This window comes from Mytilus galloprovincialis, chromosome 6 (assembly GCF_965363235.1).
Source record: "Mytilus galloprovincialis chromosome 6, xbMytGall1.hap1.1, whole genome shotgun sequence".
Taxonomy (NCBI): Eukaryota; Metazoa; Mollusca; class Bivalvia; order Mytilida; family Mytilidae; genus Mytilus; species Mytilus galloprovincialis.
Genome location: NC_134843.1, coordinates 101523679 through 101547319, shown reverse-complemented (window position 1 = coordinate 101547319; position 23641 = coordinate 101523679). Strand labels below are relative to the sequence as shown.

General features: G+C 33.4%; 1 protein-coding gene across 1 annotated transcript; it reads left to right on the top strand.

The window, feature by feature from the left end:
- The first annotated feature begins 8463 nt into the window (after positions 1–8463).
- Positions 8464–18024, top strand: LOC143081098 (sodium-dependent neutral amino acid transporter B(0)AT3-like). Its single transcript, XM_076257334.1, has 6 exons — positions 8464–8574; positions 11155–11356; positions 12076–12284; positions 12759–12960; positions 16666–16825; positions 17967–18024. Exons 2-6 carry the CDS (start codon positions 11257–11259, stop codon positions 18022–18024), a joined length of 729 nt encoding a protein of 242 aa, XP_076113449.1. The 5' UTR covers positions 8464–8574; positions 11155–11256.
- The last annotated feature ends 5617 nt before the right edge of the window (positions 18025–23641 follow it).

Below are 23641 nucleotides of genomic sequence, written 5' to 3'. Positions count from 1 at the left end.
CAATTAATCTGTAATGATAGGACATTCAGTATAAAGAATTAAATAACACATAGCTGAGAGGGTGTTAGAGCAGATTGGTACCTCGCTAAGGTTGACTGTTTTTCTCGGATTAACAATCTGCTCTATCGCCCTCTCAGGTATGTGTTATTTATATACTGATACGCTAATTAGTTTGAAATGCTCTTCAGTCTATTAGTGACAGGAACTTTGGGATAATCCAGCTATGAACAACACGATAGGTCCTACGTGTGGAGTAGGATCTTCACACCTTTATGACTCAACTTTCCATTCTAAGATAAAGTTGTTATGAATCTTCATAGTGAAAGTAGCACAGTTTAAGACTCACAGGGAGCTCCTATGTGAAATTGTATTGTCACAGAAATGCCACCTACATCTACATCCATCTTATTTGGCCTTTTTATCTTTATTTTTGTTCCAGCTTCACTGATAAGTCTTTTTACACGAAACGCGTGTCTGGTGCATATTCAAAAATATGAGTTTATTCATATATCCTCTTTAAAAAAAAGTTGTTTTGAAAATATATTGCTTGCAACTGGATGATTAACTAGAGGTTGGATGAAATTGGCAAAGGTGTAAACTGAACACTGAAGTGAAATCTATGAATATTGTTTTTATCGGTATACATATTGATGTTTTTATCAATAAATTAAAACCAAACTAATTGGTATACGTAAGAAAACTCACGGCCTTACAATGTGTCGATACATTTATTTTGGCATTGCACACGTTTTTATGTGACTGTTAATGACGCATTCAATTGGAAGTTGGATGTGTTCTGGTTTAATTTCGATCCATAATTTATCTCATTAGTTGTTATTGGCTTTGAACTAGGTGTCCAAAACTTTGGGTTCTCTTAATGTTATACTTTGTGTCTTTTTTGTTTTTTTTTATGGATATATAAATACCCTACCACGTCTGGTCTTTGATAGAATTTTCTGCTTTGTTTGATGTACAAAGCACTTTTTCAACTGATTACATTTAGTTGTACTCATTTTGTCCTGGATGTTACACTTTTCCCAGGTAAGGGGAGAGGTGCCTTAAAACAAATTCTTCTATATTGGCCTGTCCAAAGTCAGGATATTGTAGTTGGTTCTCGTCTGTCATATTTGTTTTGTTATGAATAAGGCCGGTTGTGTTTTGACATTTTTCATTTCACAGCCTTATATAACCAGTCTATGGGTTTTTTCTCTCCTCATTGTTAGAGACCGTACGGTTGCAAATTATAGCTGACCTCCGGCGATAGATGAACTCAAAAGTGGTCTATTACATCGAATTGATAAATTTGAAAACGCTTTACATTTTTGCTTTAAATAATCTAGAATTTTCTAATTTTACATCTGAAATTATTTCAAATAAATTTCTAATGCACAGCAATCAATGCTTGTTCTTATTAGATTTTGAAATTTCAGTTTCACATGGGAAACTTTACTAAAAAATTGCTACACAAGTGAGTTTTCGTTCCCGATTAATCTTTTTCATTTTTACAGTGGTTATGGTCCTCTAGCACAATATTACAGTGGTTAAACATCCAAACTCGTTCGCTGTTTCTGTACGTAGTGATGTTTTGAATTCCAATTAACGTAACCTATGTGTTACTTATACACTTTTAAGTAAGGAATTCCTTTTATAACTAATTTTCAGAGATATAAAGATTTCTCTGTAAATGTCTCATTAAAACGGGATACCAAATCCTAACATTTATCGCGGAGATGTTTATAAAGCTCGTTAATTTAGACACGACCAATGTATTCCAATTGATCTCTTGAAACTTATTCCCAAAGGTTATCAATTTAACATAGTTGGAAACATTATTTTTGCCGGTAATAAAATTGACTTTGTTTTTGAAAAATTAAACATGACTAAATAGACGTATATCGGTATATATTTGCAGTAATGAGAATTAATTATGCTACATCCTGTCGATACTGTTTACTTAATTTTTGGCATTGTACGAGATCATGCATTTCTCCGACTGTTAAAACACCTCTATTCTAGGTTAAGGGGTTGAGCATTCAAAACATTTCAAACCCTACCAAATTGTCTATTACTGTACAGTCAATAAAAATATCCGACATGGAGAAAATAAATATATTTGGATTTCTACTGGGACAATGGCTTTGAAACTTTCAGACAGGTAAGACTATATATCAGAAAAGGTACATGTGAAAATGCAGGTAGCAAACATTGATATTCCGATGTTTATTTGACATTTTTGATCGCTGTTGTGTGACAATTTTGATTGTTTTACACGGAGCTCCACCATTCTAAGGAAAACGTTTGGATGCATATATCTTTCTTATTATTTTATTGGTTCATATTTACATAAAGAATGTTTTAGCTATCAAAACTTGAAACAGAAACGTTTTATATTAGCATACGAGTTCATCAAATTTTCCATCAAGCAACTTGGTATTTAGCAAATGTCGGAGCCCCGCTTGACAGTCTCCCGAATAACCAAATTATTAGAAAACCGTACAGTTCCGTTCCCACACTGTGAACTCACATAGATAAGAAATAAGGAAAGTTTACAATTTTGTGAACCAGCCACAAGTCATGATGCGTTTGGGTTTTTTCTAATCTAGCTAGATTTTCTTTACACAGAATTGTTATCAAAGGTACCAGGATTATAATTTAGCTCGCCAGACGCGCGTTTCGTCTACATAAGACTCATCAGTGACGCTCATATCAAAATATTTATCAAGCCAAACATGTACGAAGTTGAAAAGCATTGAGGATCCAAAATTCCAAAAAGGTGTGCCAAATACGGCTAAGGTAATCTCTTCCTGGGATAAGAAAATCCTTAGTTTTTCGAAAAAAAATAAAGTTTTGTAAACAGGAAATTTATAAAAATTACCAAATAATTGATATTCATGTCAACACCGAAGTGCTGACTACTCGGCTGGTGATACCCTCGGGGACGAAACGTCCACCAGCAGTGGCATCGACCCAGTGGTGTAAATTGTTATCAAAGGTACCAGGATTATAATTTAGTACGCCAGACGCGCGTTTCGTCGACTTCAGAAACACGACTTCAGTTAGTTGCGCCTTTTAATGTTTTCCTTAATTTAGGTGAAAATACCAGAAATTATAAAACCTGGGAAAAGAATCTAAGAGGGTCGATCTAATGATAGTAATTGTTCCTGATCAAAGAGGGCGAAAGATACCAGAGTCAAGCTCATAGATTGAAAATAAACTGACATCGCCATGGCTAAAAAACCCCAAAACAGGCAAATTATAGTACACAAGACTCAACATAGAAAACGGAGTATTCATTTGCATGAGAGAAAAATGAAAGCAAGTTTATCTTGCTTGCAAATAAACGATTGAAGATGATTATTATTTCTTCTCTATCAATATAAAAATAAGGAGATGTTGTACATGTTTGCCAATGAGAAAACAATCCACCAGAGTTCAAATAACATAGATGTAAGTAATTATATATGCATTAGTACGGCCTTCAACAATAAGAAAAACCCATACCGTATAGTCGACTATAAAAGGCTATGCATTTTGAGAGAAACCTTTTAATGTTTGTTAGGACAAATACGTATTACTAAATTACATCCAGTAATATCACGAAGGCATATGTTTACATTGTTGAGCCGTTGCTATGATATCAGTAATTTAAAAAAATCACTGTAAAGTATATAAATGAGCTCGTTTATCAAATTTATTTTTGAGTACTTGTATGTTGATATGTTGAACTACAGAACACGAGTACTTTTGTAGTATTTTTTTTTTATATAAATGTCACTGTTACTCCAAAGTCTCCCATATGATAATTTCAAGTTGCATGTGTGGATCCAGGATTTCTAAAAGTGTGGCGGAAAACAACGTTATGAATAGGGACTCTCAAAATTTACGCATCCTCCATATATGAAACTCCACAAAGGAAGGGGGCTCTTTTCCTCTTTAATACACCTCTAAAATTAATCGTTTATATCTAGAGCGATCGCAATTAAATGTAATTGTGATTGTGCAAACAAATGTTGTTAGTGTCTGTTGTTTTTAATGTGGATAGATAAAGTTTGCTTATGCATCACCAACTTGTGTAATTGTCCACACACATGTGTAATGAATCGGGTGGAATTAAGAAATTGTTAATATACTTTTTAACTATCAAAATAATTTTACCATAGTTGTGATATCATATTGATAAAAAAAAACGGAGATCCACTGAAAAAACTACTTAGCACAGAATAACAATTATATTTTTTCTTCAGTTGCAGAACCTCACCGGTATAAATAGAACTAAAACAAATCATAATCATGACCAAGAAAAAGAAACATAACAATGACCCAAGGAGAGGACAGGTAAACAAAGGAATGGACACGTCCAGTGTGTTCACGATCGAATCGAGTGCGTCCAATTGGCGCGAGTCAAGGAAAAAACTCACAACAGCAATGGAGAGTGGAAGTATATTTTCTGGAAGTATTAGTTCCGTGCCATCAAAGGCGGGTACAGCATTACCTACGGACGCATTGTTGAAGCAGAAAACAGAAGATATTGAGGGACAATCAACCGAACGTGAGTCCTGGCAGTCAGGATTCTACTTCGTCAAAATTATCTCCCCATTACGCCAGTTCATTTTCACAATCGTAGAAATGGAAACCATTGTAGTGATGACGTGCTACCAATTTTGCTCTTGGAAACCGATACATTTATCCACATTGCACCATTACGATCCTTATATGTCAGTTGTATTTTAAAAGACAAATGTATCAACTAGCTAATGAGCATCAGTTAATAATCTTGTCTGCATTGATTCAACTTAAAACTATTGTCTGATCGGTTGTCAGGTGGAATTTTCGAAAATTCATAAACATTAAAAAAAATTCTAATTAAATATTTCGTGGAAGGGCAGATTGAATTTTTTAGTGTATGAAGACTATAAACCCTAGTTACCACACACAAAAAATTAGAATTTTTCGAAGATATGCATTTTTATCATCCAACTTGAAAGACTGTCGTCAAGTACTTTCAGTAAAAAAATAGCTATTCGAACACACCTTCTCTGTTTTTGTGACTCATTAGATAGGTATGTCACTTGACCCATATATTTCATCTTTTAGTACTGTGACTTTTTTGTGTTATAAAGTCAACCTGCAGCTTTAATATATAAAAATGATAGAATCTGAAGCGAGACGATGTATGAAATATTCTTACTTTGTACGATATCAAGACAAAATACTCAACTCAAACACGCCCTTACATAAAAAGGTGCACTCGATTTTCTCTTTTCGGTACAATTGTTACCCATTTTTTGGAATTTTTTCTTCAGTCACATAATGGAAGGGCAGACACGAAAATTACTGAACTAATAGATTGATATGTTTCCCGTCCGTGGTAATTTTTTCAAAAAAATCGGAGGTTATGCATTTTCTTTATCCAACTTGAAAGATACCCATGTCGTCGACCTGATATCTAATTGTTCTGCTTAACTATGTACTAGATAAATTGAAAACCTATGCAAATGGTGTTTTTAAAATAAAACACCTCGTAATTGAGAAGAAAATTGCAATTTTGTTTGTTTCTATTAACTTTAAAAAATTTTGTCACGATAGTAAACAATACAGTAAACATTTATCGCCTTCTCTAACAAAGAGCTTCGATTCTTTTGTTCTATTTCAACCTGGTTTCCGACTGCTGGGATAATAAAGTACAATACCTCTTAGCGGTTGTCGGGTTCGCAGTTGGACTTGGGAATGTCTGGAGATTTCCTTACCTAGCTCAGAAAAACGGAGGAGGTAAGTCAGAGTTGTCTAATTTGCACCCATACCACATTTTCTTATTTATAAATAAACCAATTGTCTGTTAGAACAGTTAGAAAGGGATATCTCTATGTCAGTATGTGTGGTGTGATGGGATACATAGATTCCATATTCCATATTCCAATTGAAGAAATATTGATTTCCAATTTGACAACTCTTCACAAAAGACCAAAAGACATAAATTAACAACAATGAGCAAAACCAATATCACAAGACTTGAACCACAAACTTTGATAGTGATACTATCCCTTTTGGAGGTCATAATCTTTTAACATGATAGTCCTATGGCCTCGGGAGCAATATTTTCTCTTTCTTTTTAATTTCTTATATGTGTACCTTTTTCTGTTTTTAATTGACCCTCTTACACCAATGCTGCAGCAAATTAAAAGAAAATTAAACTTAGCATAAAACGTTTCAGAAAGTAATAAAATGCGAAGTCATATATTATATGACTAATTTGATGGGTGTGTCTAACCTGTAAAAAATGTAAAATATATGCTTGTAAAACTTATCTTCTGAGAAAAGCTACAAAGAAGGTTATATCACAAAAATGGTTTTTAATAACTTTACAATACTCAGCATCTGAAAGGAAAAGACATGACAAAACAAATGTTAGAGACCCCAAAAAGTATTATGAATCTTTTAAATAACACCCTCCAGGTGTTCAACAGAACGTTATCAGTATCAATTATATCTTATTTACAATCTGATTAAAATATTGATCTCTGATTATACTACATATTCATGTTCTGGTGAAGTCAATGTCATAGGACATAAGTATGAAATATATGCCACTGAACATTCAACAATTTTACAGTTTACCAGTTCTGTTTATTTTTAAGAAAGTATATAATTTTGAAAATTTGGAGTGATATTTATGCCTTCAACTGTCTTCTAAAAAAATTAAGTTAATTGCAAACTGTTACTTTTAATTACAGGTGCTTTTCTGATTCCATACGTCATAATGTTAGCAATCGAAGGCATTCCTTTGTTTTACCTTGAACTTGCAGTAGGTCAAAGGTTACGGAAAGGAGCCATAGGAGCATGGAATGAAGTTAGTCCCTTTTTAGGCGGGATTGGAATAGCCTGCCGTTTTGTCTCGTTTTGGGTAGCGTTATACTATAACACTATTATTGCCTGGTGTCTGTATTATTTAGTGCTGAGTTTTAGAGCTACTTTACCATGGGCAGCATGTCCAGATCCGGTACCAAAGGAGTGCAATGTAAGTATGCATTGGTACAGGTATACATTATTGTTAGGGGTCAGCTGAAGACCGCCTCCAGGTGCGGAATTGTCTCGCTACGTTTAAGACCCAATGATGGCTTTGAACTATTTTCGTCTCTTCTGTCGGGTTGTCGAATCAGAGTAGATATTAAGAAATTAAAATGATTTCGAAGGTGCATTTTTCTATTATACAGGTGTAGCTATTCATGGACATGTAAGTTTATAATCAAGAATTACTTGATCGAGTTTTGGAATCGTCTTCGCCCAGATTTTTTATGAACTTACATTTATTGTGTCAAGATTGATAAATATTTTGCGTTTCTTTTCTGATTTTTTTAAATGTGTTATTTCAAAAATCTTTTAAGAAAGGCATTGTTAACCGGAAGCTTATCCACAAAAACCTTTCTTTTCAAGTACGATTTTGCATTTACTCACGCATTGTTAAATAGCACAACAGAAATACAGAAAACAGCATTACACTATATCACTTCTTTTCATTACTAGACTAGTATATTGTATAAATATATTAGACACACTTGAAAAAAAACCTAAAAGAGAACTTTATTGCTGTTCTTCATCTCAAAGCTACAGTGGATCCTTTAACACGAGACGAACTTTCACTCCGGACTAAGTTTCAGACAACCTTTGAGCGAGTTGGGCGGAAGTGTAACTAGATGTATGAACGTTTCAGATTTCATTTTTTCTGTAGTTATTTGTTCGTCAGTTTTTGATGGAGACTTGAACGATATATCAATGCAATTTGACAAATTTAAGTTGACCCTGATCTCTGTTTTATAGATGAGCAGTCCGACAACTTATTTCTGGTACAGAAAGACTTTAGATATTTCGTAATCAGTAGAAGAAACAGGCAACCTGAACTGGTGGATCCTGGTTTCTCTATTTGTAGCCTGGCTCATTGTGTTCATGTGTATGATTAAAGGAATTGCATCTTCCGGTAAAGTAAGTTACTACTGAAAAGACAAGTTTAACCAAGACTGGAGGAAGATTTTAGTTAAATAAATACCATTTTTATTCTGTATTTTCCCTTTAAGTTTTTAAATTGTAAACCTTTCTAACATTTTGGTCTTTTTATTTCTTAATCCTTTTTAAGTCATCTTACATAGTAACTACCTTTGTTTCACTTTCAATGTTGACATGTTTTTCTTTTAATAGTCTAACACGCATCAATCATGCATAATAGATCTCTTTCTAAGGAAGTAAATTGAAGTTCACATGAAAACGGATTCAATTGGATCGAATTATTCACTTGCAAGTGAATAATTCATCATCGATGTTTCCTAGCTTATTTTGACAAAATTGAACCAAACTGGCTGCAATGCGCGAATTATAATTTCACTATGCCACTTTCATTAATGGTTGAAAAAGAAAACAAAATATATATCCCGTAGCTAGTGCCCCTTTAACATAGCTTTACTATTTTCTTAGGTTGTGTATGTCACTGCAACGTTTAAATATTTGGTTTTGATCATATTATTCTTCCGGGGAGTTACTTAAGAAGGATTTCAGCATGGACTAGAATATTTCTTAGTACCAGATGTAAATATTTACACAGATATTGCTGTAAAGACGAAAGCATTACTTTAATGAGGGGGAGTAGGAGGGGTCCTGATCCCGAAATCCCGAGCTTTAAAACATGAAACACCGAGGTCTCCAACAAATTGTCGGCATTCCTATGGGAACAAACTGTGCGCCTCTTCTTGCCGACCTCTTCTTATTTTCATATGAATCGGAGTTCCTCCAGACACGTGTAAAAAACAAGAGAATCAAAGAAGCCAGATTATTTAATTTCACTTTCAGATATATTGATGATGTTCTTTCCATAAACAATCCGAACTTTTCTGATTGGGTTCCATTGATATATCCCCCAGAACTAGAGATTAAAGAAACAACAGACACGGCTTCCTCCGCATCATTTTTAGACTTATATCTCGAATTTGACTTACACAGTCATCTCAGTACCAGAATCTATGACAAACGAGACGATTTTAATTTTGAAATTATAAATTTCCCCCACCTTAGTAGCAATATACCAACTTCACCTGCATATGGGATATATATTTCCCAACTTATTCGATATTCAAGAGCTTGCAGCTCCTACTCAGACTTTGTAAAACGTCATCAGTGTCTGAGTAGTAAGTTGATGAAACAGGGGTATGTCAAAGAACGTCTCGTTCTTTTTCTAAAAAAGTTCATCGGAAGGTACCAAGACCTTGTTGATAAATATTCCGTATCAACTTCTTAAATAATACACGATGGTCTTGATGTATAGATTCTGCGTACTGATGTTGTTTATCATCTTAACAACGTGTTTTATAGTTCTTTCATTTGTCTGTGTTCTATTATTAATATTACTTTTACTGTTGAATGGTTTCATGTGATATCCGTTTCACGTGGCTCGGTACTTATACATCTCGTCAATGTGTTTGTATTGGCTTTCATTTTTTTGTGGTTTGTTTTGTATTTGCGACTTTTTGTATTTCTTTTGTTCTTATAACGTGACTCTGTACTTTGAAAGATCCAGTCAGTATGATATTGTTCTATTATATGTCATTATGATATATTTCTATTATGAATTACTATATACGTTGAACCACAAACGTCAAAATCATTCAATCGCGTAGTGGAATTAACTATTTTTGGATTCTTATAAAATCTATATATAACTTTTGGACTAGTTTAAATCTCGGTCTATTTCTTAAATTTATTCTTGCATACTTTTGATTTTTTAACCCTGTATGCTAACATTCCCATGAAAATTTAAAAATTGTTTGTACGCACATTGAACGACAAATTTATGTGACGTATAAAATTTTCTGACGTCAGACACTCAAATCAATAAATGTGTTCGTAGATAGTAGATGTTTTTGTGTTCTGTTAAATTGTTCCTTTTAAAATTGTTAAACGATGATGACTGATGTACCCATATTTTGACTATTTTATTTATTGTGTCTGTTTATTTAACGCATCAATGTAAAAATATCGGAAATTGATGAGACTGTCATTAAAGTGAGAGGGTTAGCGCTATAGAACCAGGTTTAATCCACCATTTTCTACATTTGAAAATGCCTGTACCAAGTCAGGAATATGACAGTTCTTGTCCATTCGTTTTTTATGCGTTTTGTTTGATTTTGCCATGTGATTATGGACTTTCCCAATTGATCTTCCTCTAAGTTCAGTATTTTTGTGATTTTACTTTTTTCTCAAATTTAAAGAAATTTTAATCCCGACATCCCCAAATTCGAAAAAAGAATTCCCGGATCATGAAAGGATCAATCCCGAAATCACGAGCTTAAAAACACCCGATCCCGACGTCCCGAAAAAGATCCTGCCCCTCTTTTCAATTGTACTGGTTGTATTTTATTTTATATGCTGTCTTTACTATGTGTTTGTTGATGTTGTCAATAAAATGTAAAGGAAAACAAAAAAAGGGACGGCATTTTACATCCTATGTTCATACGTAATTAAATTTATGTTAATATTCTTTTTTCACCCGTCGAATAATGTTAATGTAAATAAAAAATTACTTCAAGCAAGATATTAAAAATACACTACATTTCTTATATTTATATGCAAAATTTATTTGTGTGAAATAAATCAAATGAAATCAAATATTTTATTGGATGAAGTACATATGCTACTTGTAATATTGTGTATTTCAAGTATACAACATTTACAACATGACAAGTACAGACGTTAAGTTTTTACATAAAACATGTTAACCTTGAAAAATCTAAAACTCTGTTCAGTATAATGTTGTACATTTATGTCTTTTGGTTGTTGTTTTTTTTGTTGCCATGGCGTTGTCAGTTTGAACTCTACTCTTTAGTTTGAATGTTCCTTTTGAAGGGTATATGTCGCCTCTCTTTATGATACTTTATACATTATGTACGAACTCCCCAAAAGTCTAAATACTTCAACTGCGCAACTATCATTCAATACGGCACTAAGTCCTTCAGTCGTCTATGGTTTCACTACTCAACCATAATTCCAATTGTTCGAAAATAGGCCAAGGAATAACATGTATTTATAAGCTTACGCTAAGTATCCGTTGAAGTGCTTGTGCATCATACGGTTTAAAAACAATTTTACATACATCGTTTTCCTCATTTATTGCAGTTTTCTAGATTAGGAGATCCACAAGTATGGTTAGAAGCAGCAACACAAATTTTCTTCTCATTAGGATTAGCCTTTGGTGGACTGATCGCTTTCTCCTCCTATATGCCAGTCAGAAACAACTGTTATGTTGACGCCATCTTGGTTTCTGTTATTAACTGCAGAACATCTGTTTTTGCTGGAATCGTCATATTTTCCATATTAGGTAGTTATAATCTGCATTGCATCTGTTTTTGCTGGAATGGTCATTTTTTTTTAATGTAATGTGGTTATTTACTTCAGAATATCTGTTTTCGTCATAGATTTTATATCAAGTAGTTTTAATAAACAACAGTCTGTGTGATTCGAAAAATATAGGTTATTAAAAAAATTGCTAGGAAGGACATTGATTATCAAAACCAAACTTTTGGAGGAAATTATTATGCTTCGTTTAGAAAGGAGTGGGGTTTACTAGTTTACCCTCGTCAGTCTTTCCACAGCATTCTGAAATTGGCTGTTTCTATGCAATGTCTGCATCATTTAAGAGAAAAAGAAAATAATGATTGACGGGAGTCAGAATTATGTGCCGAAGTAGGTTGGCATATCTTCATGCAGACTGTAACGTTGTAGGGATCATACTCATAATCAACTACGGTATTATGTTCTCGTTTTGAAAAAAACACCCCACATAACTTGCCACTGGACGTCTTACGACAACACTATATCATCATCAACTAGTTTATTTAAGTTAATGTGCACTTCGATGCAAAGTTTTACCAAAAAATAAAAAAAAAACCCCAAAAATACTGGATCTATATTTTTTAATATAGAATATGTTCCTCAATATCAAAAATTAAGTGGGATTTGACACTTTGAGATTTATAATCTGCTCATATAGCAGAAATTGGCCCTTCTCCTTTATCATCATATTCTTGTTTGCTATAGGTTTTAAGGCTAACAACTCCTTCAACGATTGCTTAGCAACAAAGAATATCCAACTGATAAGTCTGTTTAACACAACAGACCAGACAGTACCAAAAGCTGGAACACAAACAACATTAACCCAGTTAGAACCATCTATTCAACGATGGATACAAAGACAAGGGATAATGCCGGAACTTCCAGTCTGTGATTTGCAAGCAGAGCTTCAAAAGGTAAAATTTACTAATTTTTGTTTAGACGTCGGGTGAATACGGCCTTCGGCGGCGATATTTTGTCGCTGTGTTTAAGACCCATTGGTGGCCTATGCTGTTTTCTGCACTTTAGTTGGGTTGTTGTCTCTTTAACACATTCCCCATTTCCATTTTCAATTTTTTTGCTTCTCTTTTCTCTGTATGTAAATAGGCATTTGTCATAGTTTTGGTTAACAGTTATGCTTACAGCTATAACGGCTATATCTAACACACATGTTAATTCTTTTTTTCCTTATGAAAAACATAGAATAATGCATTTAATAATAGAAACAAATACAAGCGAGAGGACTTTCACTTTTAAGATGTTAGATGCTATGGCGTTTCAGGAATTTTGTATATATTTTACAGCATGGTATGAAATACAAAATGTATTTTGCTAAGTTGTCTTTAACATTCCCTCATATTTTTATAAACCTGTGTATACTATCTTTTCAGTCGGGTTCAGGAACAGGACTTGCCTTTATTGCATTTACAGAAGCCATAAACCAATTCCCAGCAGCACCGTTCTGGTCGATCTTGTTCTTTCTGATGTTACTGACACTTGGGTTAGACAGTATGTTCGGTACACTAGAGGGCGTGGTGACCTCTATAATGGACATGAACCTCATAACAAACTTGAGAAAAGATGTATTAGCAGGTAATTAGATTTGCCGTTTAAAATCACGACAAGTATTACTAGATCTCCATGTAATTTATTGTTAACTTACACCATTACCATTGGAGATGTTAAAACAAACAAGACTGAATATTAAACGTGTCATAATACTAATTGCACAAAATAATTTTATTGACAGGTTTCTAAAGCAATCAATACAATTCTGAATTTATTCGATTTATTCAACTCTTTAAAATTCGTATTTTGTTTGGCCTTCCAACAGTGCTGATTCGATTGAATACATTATATTTCAGATCTACTATGTGCTGTTTCCTTATACTTCAACTTATTTTTATGGATAAGAGACGAGGTGGACCTCTGTTAGCAAACTATTTACATTCTCAATTTAATATGGTGAATTAATAAATTATAAAACTATTTTTGCTGGCACTCTTGCATGGCAGAAAAAAAAATCAAAGATATGAAACTTTGAGAGAGCTAAAATAACTTAAGTCATATTTTACCAGAAGTTACGATGATCTGAATTGTAAATCGATAAATGTCGTCTACGGATTAGAGTGCAACCTTTGCGGATTGGTATACGTCGGTGAAACGAAAGGAAGGCTAAACAAACGTATGTGCGGTCATAGATCAGACATTAACCTCAATGCTAACGACATTCTATACCAGCATTTAAATCAGCCCGATCATTCCATCGTTTCTATGACAGTTCGCATTATCGAAAAGATATACCATAGCTCTAACAATCCTAATCTTTCAACGACTCTCCGTAGACAAAAAGAAGACTACTGGATTAGACAATTGGGAACTGCAACACCGTATGGCTGCAATGACAAAATTGATGGTATAGGTATTCTATCTAGCCCTTCGTGTAACTCGGTGAATGTGATGAATATTTTCAACTCGACTCCTCGACGTAGACGCAGTCATGGTCATCGTCATTATGCATCACCTTCTCTGCATGATGTCTCTATTAATGACTTGCTGTTATTCATACAAAAGCCGTTAGGTATTCATCACATTCGCACGAAACTTTATTCATTACCCCTTTCAAAACTTCATTCTCTGTTCAATTTATGTTTGGAATCCACTGTTACAAACCCTCATTCAAACCAATACAAACTTCAAGCTATAATTTCGGATATTGCAAGTCACAGACTTTTCAAGCCAGTTCGCATTGGAAAAGATGAAAAAGAGAAAAGATCTTTTCTAAATCTTTCCTTTGCCAACAAAGGTCTCGATGGCGTCAACCTAGGCAATATCATTCATCATAAATTAGTTCAATCGAAAATACCTCCTGATTTCAAAGACCAGTCTGTACCAATAATTCCTTATACCTATACCAAACCTATTGCAACTAAAATTTTCAATTACAAACGCGTTTTGCAGAATCTCGATATTGACGACTTCAAGTCTAAACCTCCTGATTGCACTTGTGCTAGTTCCCAATTCACATATAATCCTGCTGGACACGTTATTACCGGTGACCTTAACATTGCTAATAACACTTCTCTACGAAATGTGTTATCGAAAGGTCCGAAATATCGTGAGCCTAAATCCATCAATTGGAAATACAACTTTAAAATTTTGATGGACTCAGTCGAGGATTATGCCAGGCAATGGGCTAAACGTAAAAAGGAAGACGTAGACACTCTATCCGAATGGATTAAGGCAGTGAGGTCGTTAATACAAATCAGAATTAAGAAACTGAATGAGTCCATCAATGCCCATGCTACGTCAATCTTTAAAGACCCAAATGTTGCTAAACACTTATCTGACCTCCATGATAAATATGTTGTTGTCCCCGCAGACAAAGCCCCAAATAACATCGTTTTTGTCTGTAAAAGTCACTACATTAATTGCTTGATAAACGAATTAGGTATAGACAATTCACTTGGAAACTCAACATATACCCTCACGACACTTACCAAAGAGGAAATCCTGGATAATGATAGGTCTGTTATTTGTTCCTTTAGTATTTCAACCAAAGATGAAGAACTGGATCTTCCATCACTGTATTGGATACCTAAACTACATAAGTGTCCTTACAAACAACGGTATATTGCTGGGTCTTCCATGTGCTCCACGAAACCTCTTTCTAAATTATTAACATCTATTTTATCAGCAATCAAAGACGGGCTTCAAAGTTATTGTGAAACTGCCTATTCTAGAGGTGGCGTGAATCAGATGTGGATACTTAAAAATTCAAAAGATCTTTTAGAGTACATACAATCTAACTCTCTTTCATCTTGTAACAGTATTAAAACATTTGACTTTTCTACTCTTTACACAAGTATTCCACATTCCAAACTAAAAGACAAATTGAAAGAGTTGGTATTACTTTGCTTCATAAAAAAGAATGGCCAACGTAGATACAAGTATCTTGTCCTAGGGAGGGATAAATCATACTTTGTAAAGAATCACTCTGATTCAAACAAAAAATTCTCTGAAACCGATATTATCAAGATGCTTGATTTCTTGATTGACAACATATTTGTAACGTTCGGAGGACGTGTTTTTCAACAGACTGTCGGCATCCCAATGGGAACAAACTGTGCCCCTCTACTTGCCGACTTGTTTCTTTATTATTATGAGGCTGACTTCATGAAGGAACTTCTTAGGAAAAAAGATAAGAAGTTAGCAATATCCTTTAACTCTACTTTCCGCTATATAGATGACGTTCTTTCACTAAACAATTCAAAATTTGGTGACTATGTGAAACGCATCTATCCCATTAAATTGGAGATAAAGGATACTACAGATACAGTTAAGTCGGCTTCATATCTTGACTTACATCTAGAAATTGACAATGAGGGTCGGTTGAAAACAAAACTTTACGACAAAAGAGATGATTTCAGCTTTCCAATTGTGATCTTTCCATTTCTAAGTAGCAACATTCCAGCAGCACCTGCATACGGGGTATATATCTCGCAATTGATACGATATTCCTGTGCTTGCATTTCCTATCATGATTTTCTTGATAGAGGGTTACTGCTCACAAGGAAGCTATTAAACCAAGAGTTCCAAACGGTGAAGTTGAAATCATCCCTTCGTAAATTTTACGGACGCCATCACGAGTTGGTTGACCGTTATGGAATAACCGTTTCACAAATGATATCGGATATGTTCCTTACGTCGTAACTACATTCCCCTTCCCTTTCATGAATGTGACCTACCGAATTAGACTATTTACCGGATTTGTAATCACATAAGCAACACGACGGGTGCCACATGTGGAGCAGGATCTGCTTACCCTTCCGGAGCACCTGAGATCACCCCTAGTTTTTGGTTGGGTTCGCGTTGTTTATTCATTAGTTTTCTATGTTGTGTCATGTGTACTATTGTTTTTCTGTTTGTCTTTTTCATTTTTAGCCATGGCGTTGTCAGTTTGTTTTAGATTTATGAGTTTGACTGTCCCTTTGGTATCTTTCGTCCCTCTTTTTTAAATGATAACAATAACAATTGTTTTATGATGTGACATTTTATATGATATATATATTCTATGATATTATATTCTCTTCATGTGAATTGAAATTTTAATTTTATCTTCATTATATGTTTATATGTTTATGTGTTAAGAATCAGAATGTATTGTGTATTGTTGTCATTATGTCCCGTCAGGGGCCCTTATTTGGAAAATTTTGAACTTTGAACTTTGAACTTTATACTATTGTTATTTAGTGAACAACTATTTCGTGTGTTACTATTTCGTTTGTTATATTTCAGGTGTACTATGTGCTGTTTCCCTTCTGATGTCCTTTGGTTTTGCCACACAGAATGGACCGTACATTTTTGTTCTTTTTGATGAACTTAGTGGCAATATTCCATTATTAGTTATTGCATTTTTCGAAGTCATTGGAATAAGTTACTTTTATGGACTTAAACGGTATGGTATGATTTATTGCTTGAAGTGTTGAATCTGCATGTCAGACACGCAAATCAATGAATGTGTTTGTAGATGTTTTTGTGTTCTGTTAAATTGTTCCTTTTAAAATTGTTACACGATGATGACTGCTGTTCCCATAGTTTGACTACTAGTATTTTATTTATTGTGTCTGTTTAGTTAACGCATCATTGTAAATATAACGGAATTTGATTAGACTGTCATCAAAGTGAGAGGGTTAGCGCTATAGAACCAGGTTTAATCCACCATTTTTTCATTTGAAAATGCCTGTACCAAGTCAGGAATATGACAGTTCTTGTCCATTCGTTTTTGATGCGTTTTGTATTTTAATTTTGCCATGTCGTTATGGACTTGTCGAATTGATTTTCCTCTAAGTTCAGTATTTTTGTGATTTTACTTTTTAGATTGTTAAGGGTTGTCAATTATTAAATAGTAGAACTTGAAAGATACGACACCGGCTTATGATATGGCAAATGCCGTCGGAATTACAAGCATGCAGGTAATAATTTCGTGTTTCTGCACATTCTTTTGAAAAAGGAAATTTCACAAGTCTTCATTAAACTGTGCTTTGTTATACCCCATATAATGATTTAAGGGTCTGGAGGTCAAAATAAAGGTCAAAGCGGCCTTTGACAAACTAAAATTTGCGTAAATGTTTGGTTTCGGATGTTGTCTTTTGAACCATAATTTTGACTTTTTTCTAAAAAGATACAACGATGCCCCATTACGTCAGTTGTTGATTTTGGTGTCTCCCTATCAAAAGTCAAGGTCACAGCAGTTATTTATAGACAGAAATTTTGTTAAAGAAATAAGTATAATATTTGTGTGTTTGATAATATCTTTAAACCCTATGTCCAACTTTTACCAAACTTGCCTTGGTAAAACTTCATGAGATGGAGAATCATAAACTAGATCTTCACAGCTTCTTATTGTTTAAGCTATATTATATTGCAAAGTCATATAATGATATGGGAAGATAGAACGAAACACTGAAATGCAGACCCTGATAATTTTGTTTACCTGACAATCAAAACACATCTTCTTTTTATAATGATTCGTCTTTTTGAATAAGATGAATCATGTACTCTTAATTCCTTCGTAATTCTAACCGATTTCATTTTAGATTTGGAGATGACATATCTTTAATGATTGTTATTTTTTTCCTGCCTAAAGTCGGTTGAGGTTCTCTTTAAATACCACGGCTTTCTCAGCCAACAAATAGAGGCAACAGTAGTATGCCGCTGTTCGAAAGACGTAAATAGATTGTAAGAAAACCTATCCGGGTTACAAACTATAACCGAGGGAAACACATCAACTATAAGAGGAAAACAACGAATTAACAGAAAAACTGAAATGTAACAAAAACAAACGACAATGCAACACACACAAAAAAGAACTATAAGATAACAATTGCTATTTTCCTGACTTGGCACAGGACAGTGTAAGAAAAAATGGTGGGTTGTACCTGGTTTTGCGGCTAGCCAAAAAACTTATCTCCACGATATAACCAAAAGTACTGAAAGTTGCGTTTTACACCAAAAATCAATCAATCAATCAATCAATCAATCCAAGTACCAGAAATTCCAAGTAAATCTACAAGTGGAGGCAATCCTTTTGGGACAAATCAATTTAAGAATATAAAATTATACATACATGTGAACCTCCCGATTGGCGTACAATAATTCCGTTTTCAGGTGTCTCAATATTTCATTAGAAGCATCAATATTGTTAACTTGCGATGAGGTCACGCACACGAGACATATCCACAGTTTTATCCTTTAAAATGAATATTAACTCGGAAGTGGGCCAAGTGTTCAAATTAACAATATTTTGAATAGTATTGATCTGACTTTGGGAGTGATTAATTCTTTTGCTTGGGGTACATGTTAATGACTTGAATAATATCAACAATTTAACCAGAACACGAGAAAACAATTGAAAGTGTTAAATTACTTAACATAATTTGTCTTTTTCATTTTTAGCCATGGCGTTGTCAGTTTGTTTTAGATTTATGAGTTTGATTGTCCCTTTGGTATCTTTCGTCCCTCTTTTAAAAAGTGTTTGCTATCATATTGTAATTCCAGGCAACAACGACAGCTTTATCATGGCCGGGAGGACATACATTTGTTGCAGCATTTTTTAATTCTTACTGCTGTTCTTTGGATACCAGGTGTAGCTTTAGTAAAGTATTTTCGGTTGATAAAATGGGAACCTGAGACACCCGCTTATTTTCCGGAAGAAGAACTGAAAATAGAAAAGGAACTTAAAATATATGAGCCTTCAGATATGGAAAGAAAATTCGTCTACTGGAGAGAGGTTTTGGATTGATGATAACTCCAAACGTAGTATCCTATTTAATTAAAATATATGATCTCATATTGCAGCATTTTAACATTTTTAAGTATATATTCAGAATCTTCATATTAAAAGAGGACATTAATTTTAATGCATTAATGCAATCAGAATTTTATACGTAGATTTTTTTTATATGTGTGAATAAGTACAGTGATAGTGCTGATGAAAGATTTTATACATGAAGTTTTATATATGTCTGAACAAGTACAGTGATGAAAGATTATCTATTGTAAATAGAAGAAATAGATAATACATTTCATGTCAATCATGTAATTTGGTGCTTTTAGGATTCATGTAATTTATATTTTACTTTTAATATTCTAATTTAGTGCAATAAAACGTTTTTATATTTTTTACAACTATTTATTTCGATATTTAGATGATAAAATTAATGGATTATAATCTTAAAGTGTTAAAATATATTTATGTTGTTCTATAAAAAATCATAACAATTGACAATGATTGAGGTGGAATCATTCAAATGTCACCAAGTTTGTGACATCACTTCATATAAAGCTAAAGAAACAGAACACATAATGCCAATGCTTACTGATTACTCCCGAATTGCATATACGAGTAAAAAAATTGACTCAGCAGCTGCATAGGGTAATGAGATTCTGGCTACTGTCTTTGTCAAGACCGGCTGCAAAATTAGAGTATAAAATGAGAACGTGACAGGGAGTCATTAGTATACATCAGTGCATCTTACATGCATATGCTTATCTTTGCAAACTTTTCCCTATTGACAACACTTTAAACTTTTAAAACGTTTTATATACAGCCTCTTAATAAAGAATAATCAAAAGATAGCTTAAGGTGTCGTACTATAATTATTTCAGTGGGATCTGTAAAGTTTGTTAAAAATACAACATATTTATTTAGTTCAAAGTATCTCTCTCAGAAAATTCCATTATATTGACAACACTGTGTTAACAAAACAAAAAGACATAATGGGTAAAAATTTCAAAAATAGGGACACAGCAGGCAACATTGTGTTATATTCTTAATATCTATAAAAACAAATAAAAAAACAAAGTCATAGATAAAATCACAAAGCACAGTAGCATAAATAAAAAAATCAGAATACAGAAATGTACCATAGCAATGAAACAATAACGGTGTGTATTAGTTTAGAGCCTTGTCACAATAGACTAGACAACTAAAGTAATAATTACAAAGAAAAGTAAAAGAACAGTATAAGACGTAATTAAGATGATAAATAACCTCAGTACCTAGAATCTATACAAGACAATCGTGCTTTATTTGTGAAGTTGACTCGGAATATTTATCCACAAGGGGTTGGTGTGTGCCGATGAACATTTTAGATAAAAAAACGAGACGTTCATTAAAATAACCCTGGTTCATTAAATTTCTGTTCAAACACTGGTGACGTTTAACAAAGTCTTTAGTAGCAGCTGAAAGATCGTGAATACATAATGAGTTGGTGAAATATACACACACAGAAACAAACTATAAGATAACAATTGCCATTTCATGACTTGGTACAGGAAAGGAGTAGGTCCGGTAAGGGCCGATTTTGGCCCCAAATTTCAGTTTCATCTAACGAGATATTTAGGACACTTTTTCAACACTTAAGTGTCTATTTCAATTGATTCGATTAGTTTATGTAAAGGATTTTAACTGATTCAGTCATTAAAAACGCTCCGATTGAAGCTTAAATATGAAAAATCTATCAAATATGCCAAAAAACGTCAATTTGTAGATGGTTTTCGTCAAAAATGAAAGTGGCCGCATCCGTGTTCATCCTCAACCTTTATATATGTTATGTATTATCATCAATTACAACTTACATTTCAATATTATGAATGAACACGAATGCGGCCACTTTCATTTAAGACGGAAACTGTCTAAAATTTAACTAAAATGCTATAATTGTGAAGATTTCAGTAATTTAGCATGACTTTATGATGCTAGTACACGATATATGTGCAGTGTATTGTCAAAAACAGCACATATTTATGTAGCAGAAGCATTCTACTTTCCAAAAAATAGATAAAAGATTACATTTTCACAATTTTGCAAAACTGCTTAATTTTGGGGCCAAAAAGGGGTCTTACTGAACCTACTCCTTTGAAGAAAATGATGAGTTAAACCTGGTTCACTCGTGCTACTATTTTTCTTTAGTTGCTCTGTACGTGCACGTTTTTTTTGTGTGTTTTTTTAAATAACTACGCGGTATCAATTGTTACCGTTAGTTAAAACAGAATAAAGGAATGAAGAGATGAGGAACTTCGAGCATGAAAAACCACATTTGCTATATGTGTGTGGTTGGTGTTTTTTTTAGAGGGGGGGGGTCATTTAAATGTTCAATTTAGTTTTATTCTAAAGATATATAGGGCATACCCTAAATTTATTTCACTTACAGGGACAAAATCGAAAAGTTTTAAAACCTACCCAGAGGTGGATTTCTTTCTTTAAAGGGCGGGGGGGGGGGGGGATGTGTTGTCATCCATTTTGTTGAAACAATAAGGTTGATTGTTTATGAAATCACTGTTACGGAAGTCACAAGTACCCCATCCCCACTGCTACACCCCATGGAATTCGAAGTTTGTGTAAGGTATCTGTGATACTTAACTCGTATTAAAATATTTTTTGTCATATATTCTATTATATTCAGTTAGAGATATATTGCGGTTTCGAAAATATTGCTAAGTACATTGTACGCTAAAATGTTGAGAGTATAATTACTGTAATGATTTATTTTTGTAAAGATTGTAGGTCTTTTGAAAAATGTCCTAGTTTTGTATATATGGATTCCTGGGAAAAAAATTCTACCCTCCCCCTTTTTTGTTGTAAAAGGGAAGTGATAAAAATGTTAATTTCACATCAAAATAGATTTTTTAAACCATAAGCAAATGTAAGCAAAGGATCTGGGAAGGGAGATGGCAGCACATGATAAGATGAACGATTGGTAAATCTTTCATTGAAATAAGTGTTTTATAAAATTATTTGTTAGCACATGCTTACAATGTTACACTAAGTATTGTGCTACGCCAGTGAACACCTGATCATGTTTTGTTAGAGTTTAAAATATAATGTTGTCTCTAGAAAATAGAACCTCCATGAAAGATGATTAAAGATTACGTAAAAAAGAGTATTGGATTACCGAAGTATTTTTCTTCCAATGCTCATCCATCAAATAATCATCCATAAAAAGCGTCTTTTATGCGCCATTTTTTCATCATTATTCTATGTTAACAGTTACGTTCTATTGAATTGTTTTGTATACCAATATTAATTTAACCCAAGCTCTTTAAAATAAAAGCATGCATTGATCAATGAATGTAAATAATCATAATAAACTTATGTACACGGATGAGTACATGCGATGAACTAATATATATCATACGGTAACTAGAGAAAGCTTCCGATTTAAGTATTCCTTAGATAAGTGAAGACTTAAGTTATGATTATGCATACCATTTAAGAATTTGACTTAACTAAGGAAATTCTTAGTGAAATCTAAGTTTAAGGAATACTTAAGTTAAGATGTTTTATGCATACGGGCCCAGGATTGAAAAATAAAAAAAATTTTGACAATTAATTTTAGAGAATGATAATTTTTAAAATTATTCAGAAGCTTTTACTAGTTTCTTTTCAATTCATTTTGGATGATACCACTACGCTAGCAAACAGTTTCACAGTATTTGCGAAGACCCTCTTTCACTGGGGACAGAGTTTTTGTCAATCTTATGATCAATTCGTTTGTCGAACATATATGTAGACGAGCCAGCAATGTACCGTTATTTGCAGTAGACCAATATAACAAATTTAAAGCTTTTCTATATATATATAAAAAAAAAAGAATCATTTCAAGTTCGGATATATGAAGAAAACACGATGTAGTAAAGAAAATGCGTTGTGGTTGACAGAAAAAAAACCCCATAAGAAAACGTGTGAACGATAAGACGTAACTTCACCTTTTTAAATTGAAATGTGAGAATGAATTGAACAAAGCTTGATATATGTTTATTAATGAGGATCTAATCGACACCTTTTTAAATCAAAAGTAAATATTTCAACAAGTTATGTTTGTAAAAAATAGGTTATCAGCTAACACCAAACATAATTACAATATAATTGATTTATAGTTCAAGACCTATGCTCAAAACAAATGTTTATTCAAATCAATCTGTCACATTTGGCGAACGTGCAAACATTACCAAAGTTTTTAGTTCTTACGAATCAGGAAGGCACAAGTATAAAGTTTACAAATTGAGAAGTACTGCATCCATTGGTTTTAATGCAGATTAAGCAAAAGACTTAAAACTCCAGTAATACTGCTAATGCTGTCAAGTACTATGTATGTCTACCACAGACCAGGAAGATACGTATCTTGATAACAATCACCTTGGATATATCAGGAAGGGTTTTGCTTATTGGCAACAGTAACCTACATCCTCAATGAAAATGTATATAAAG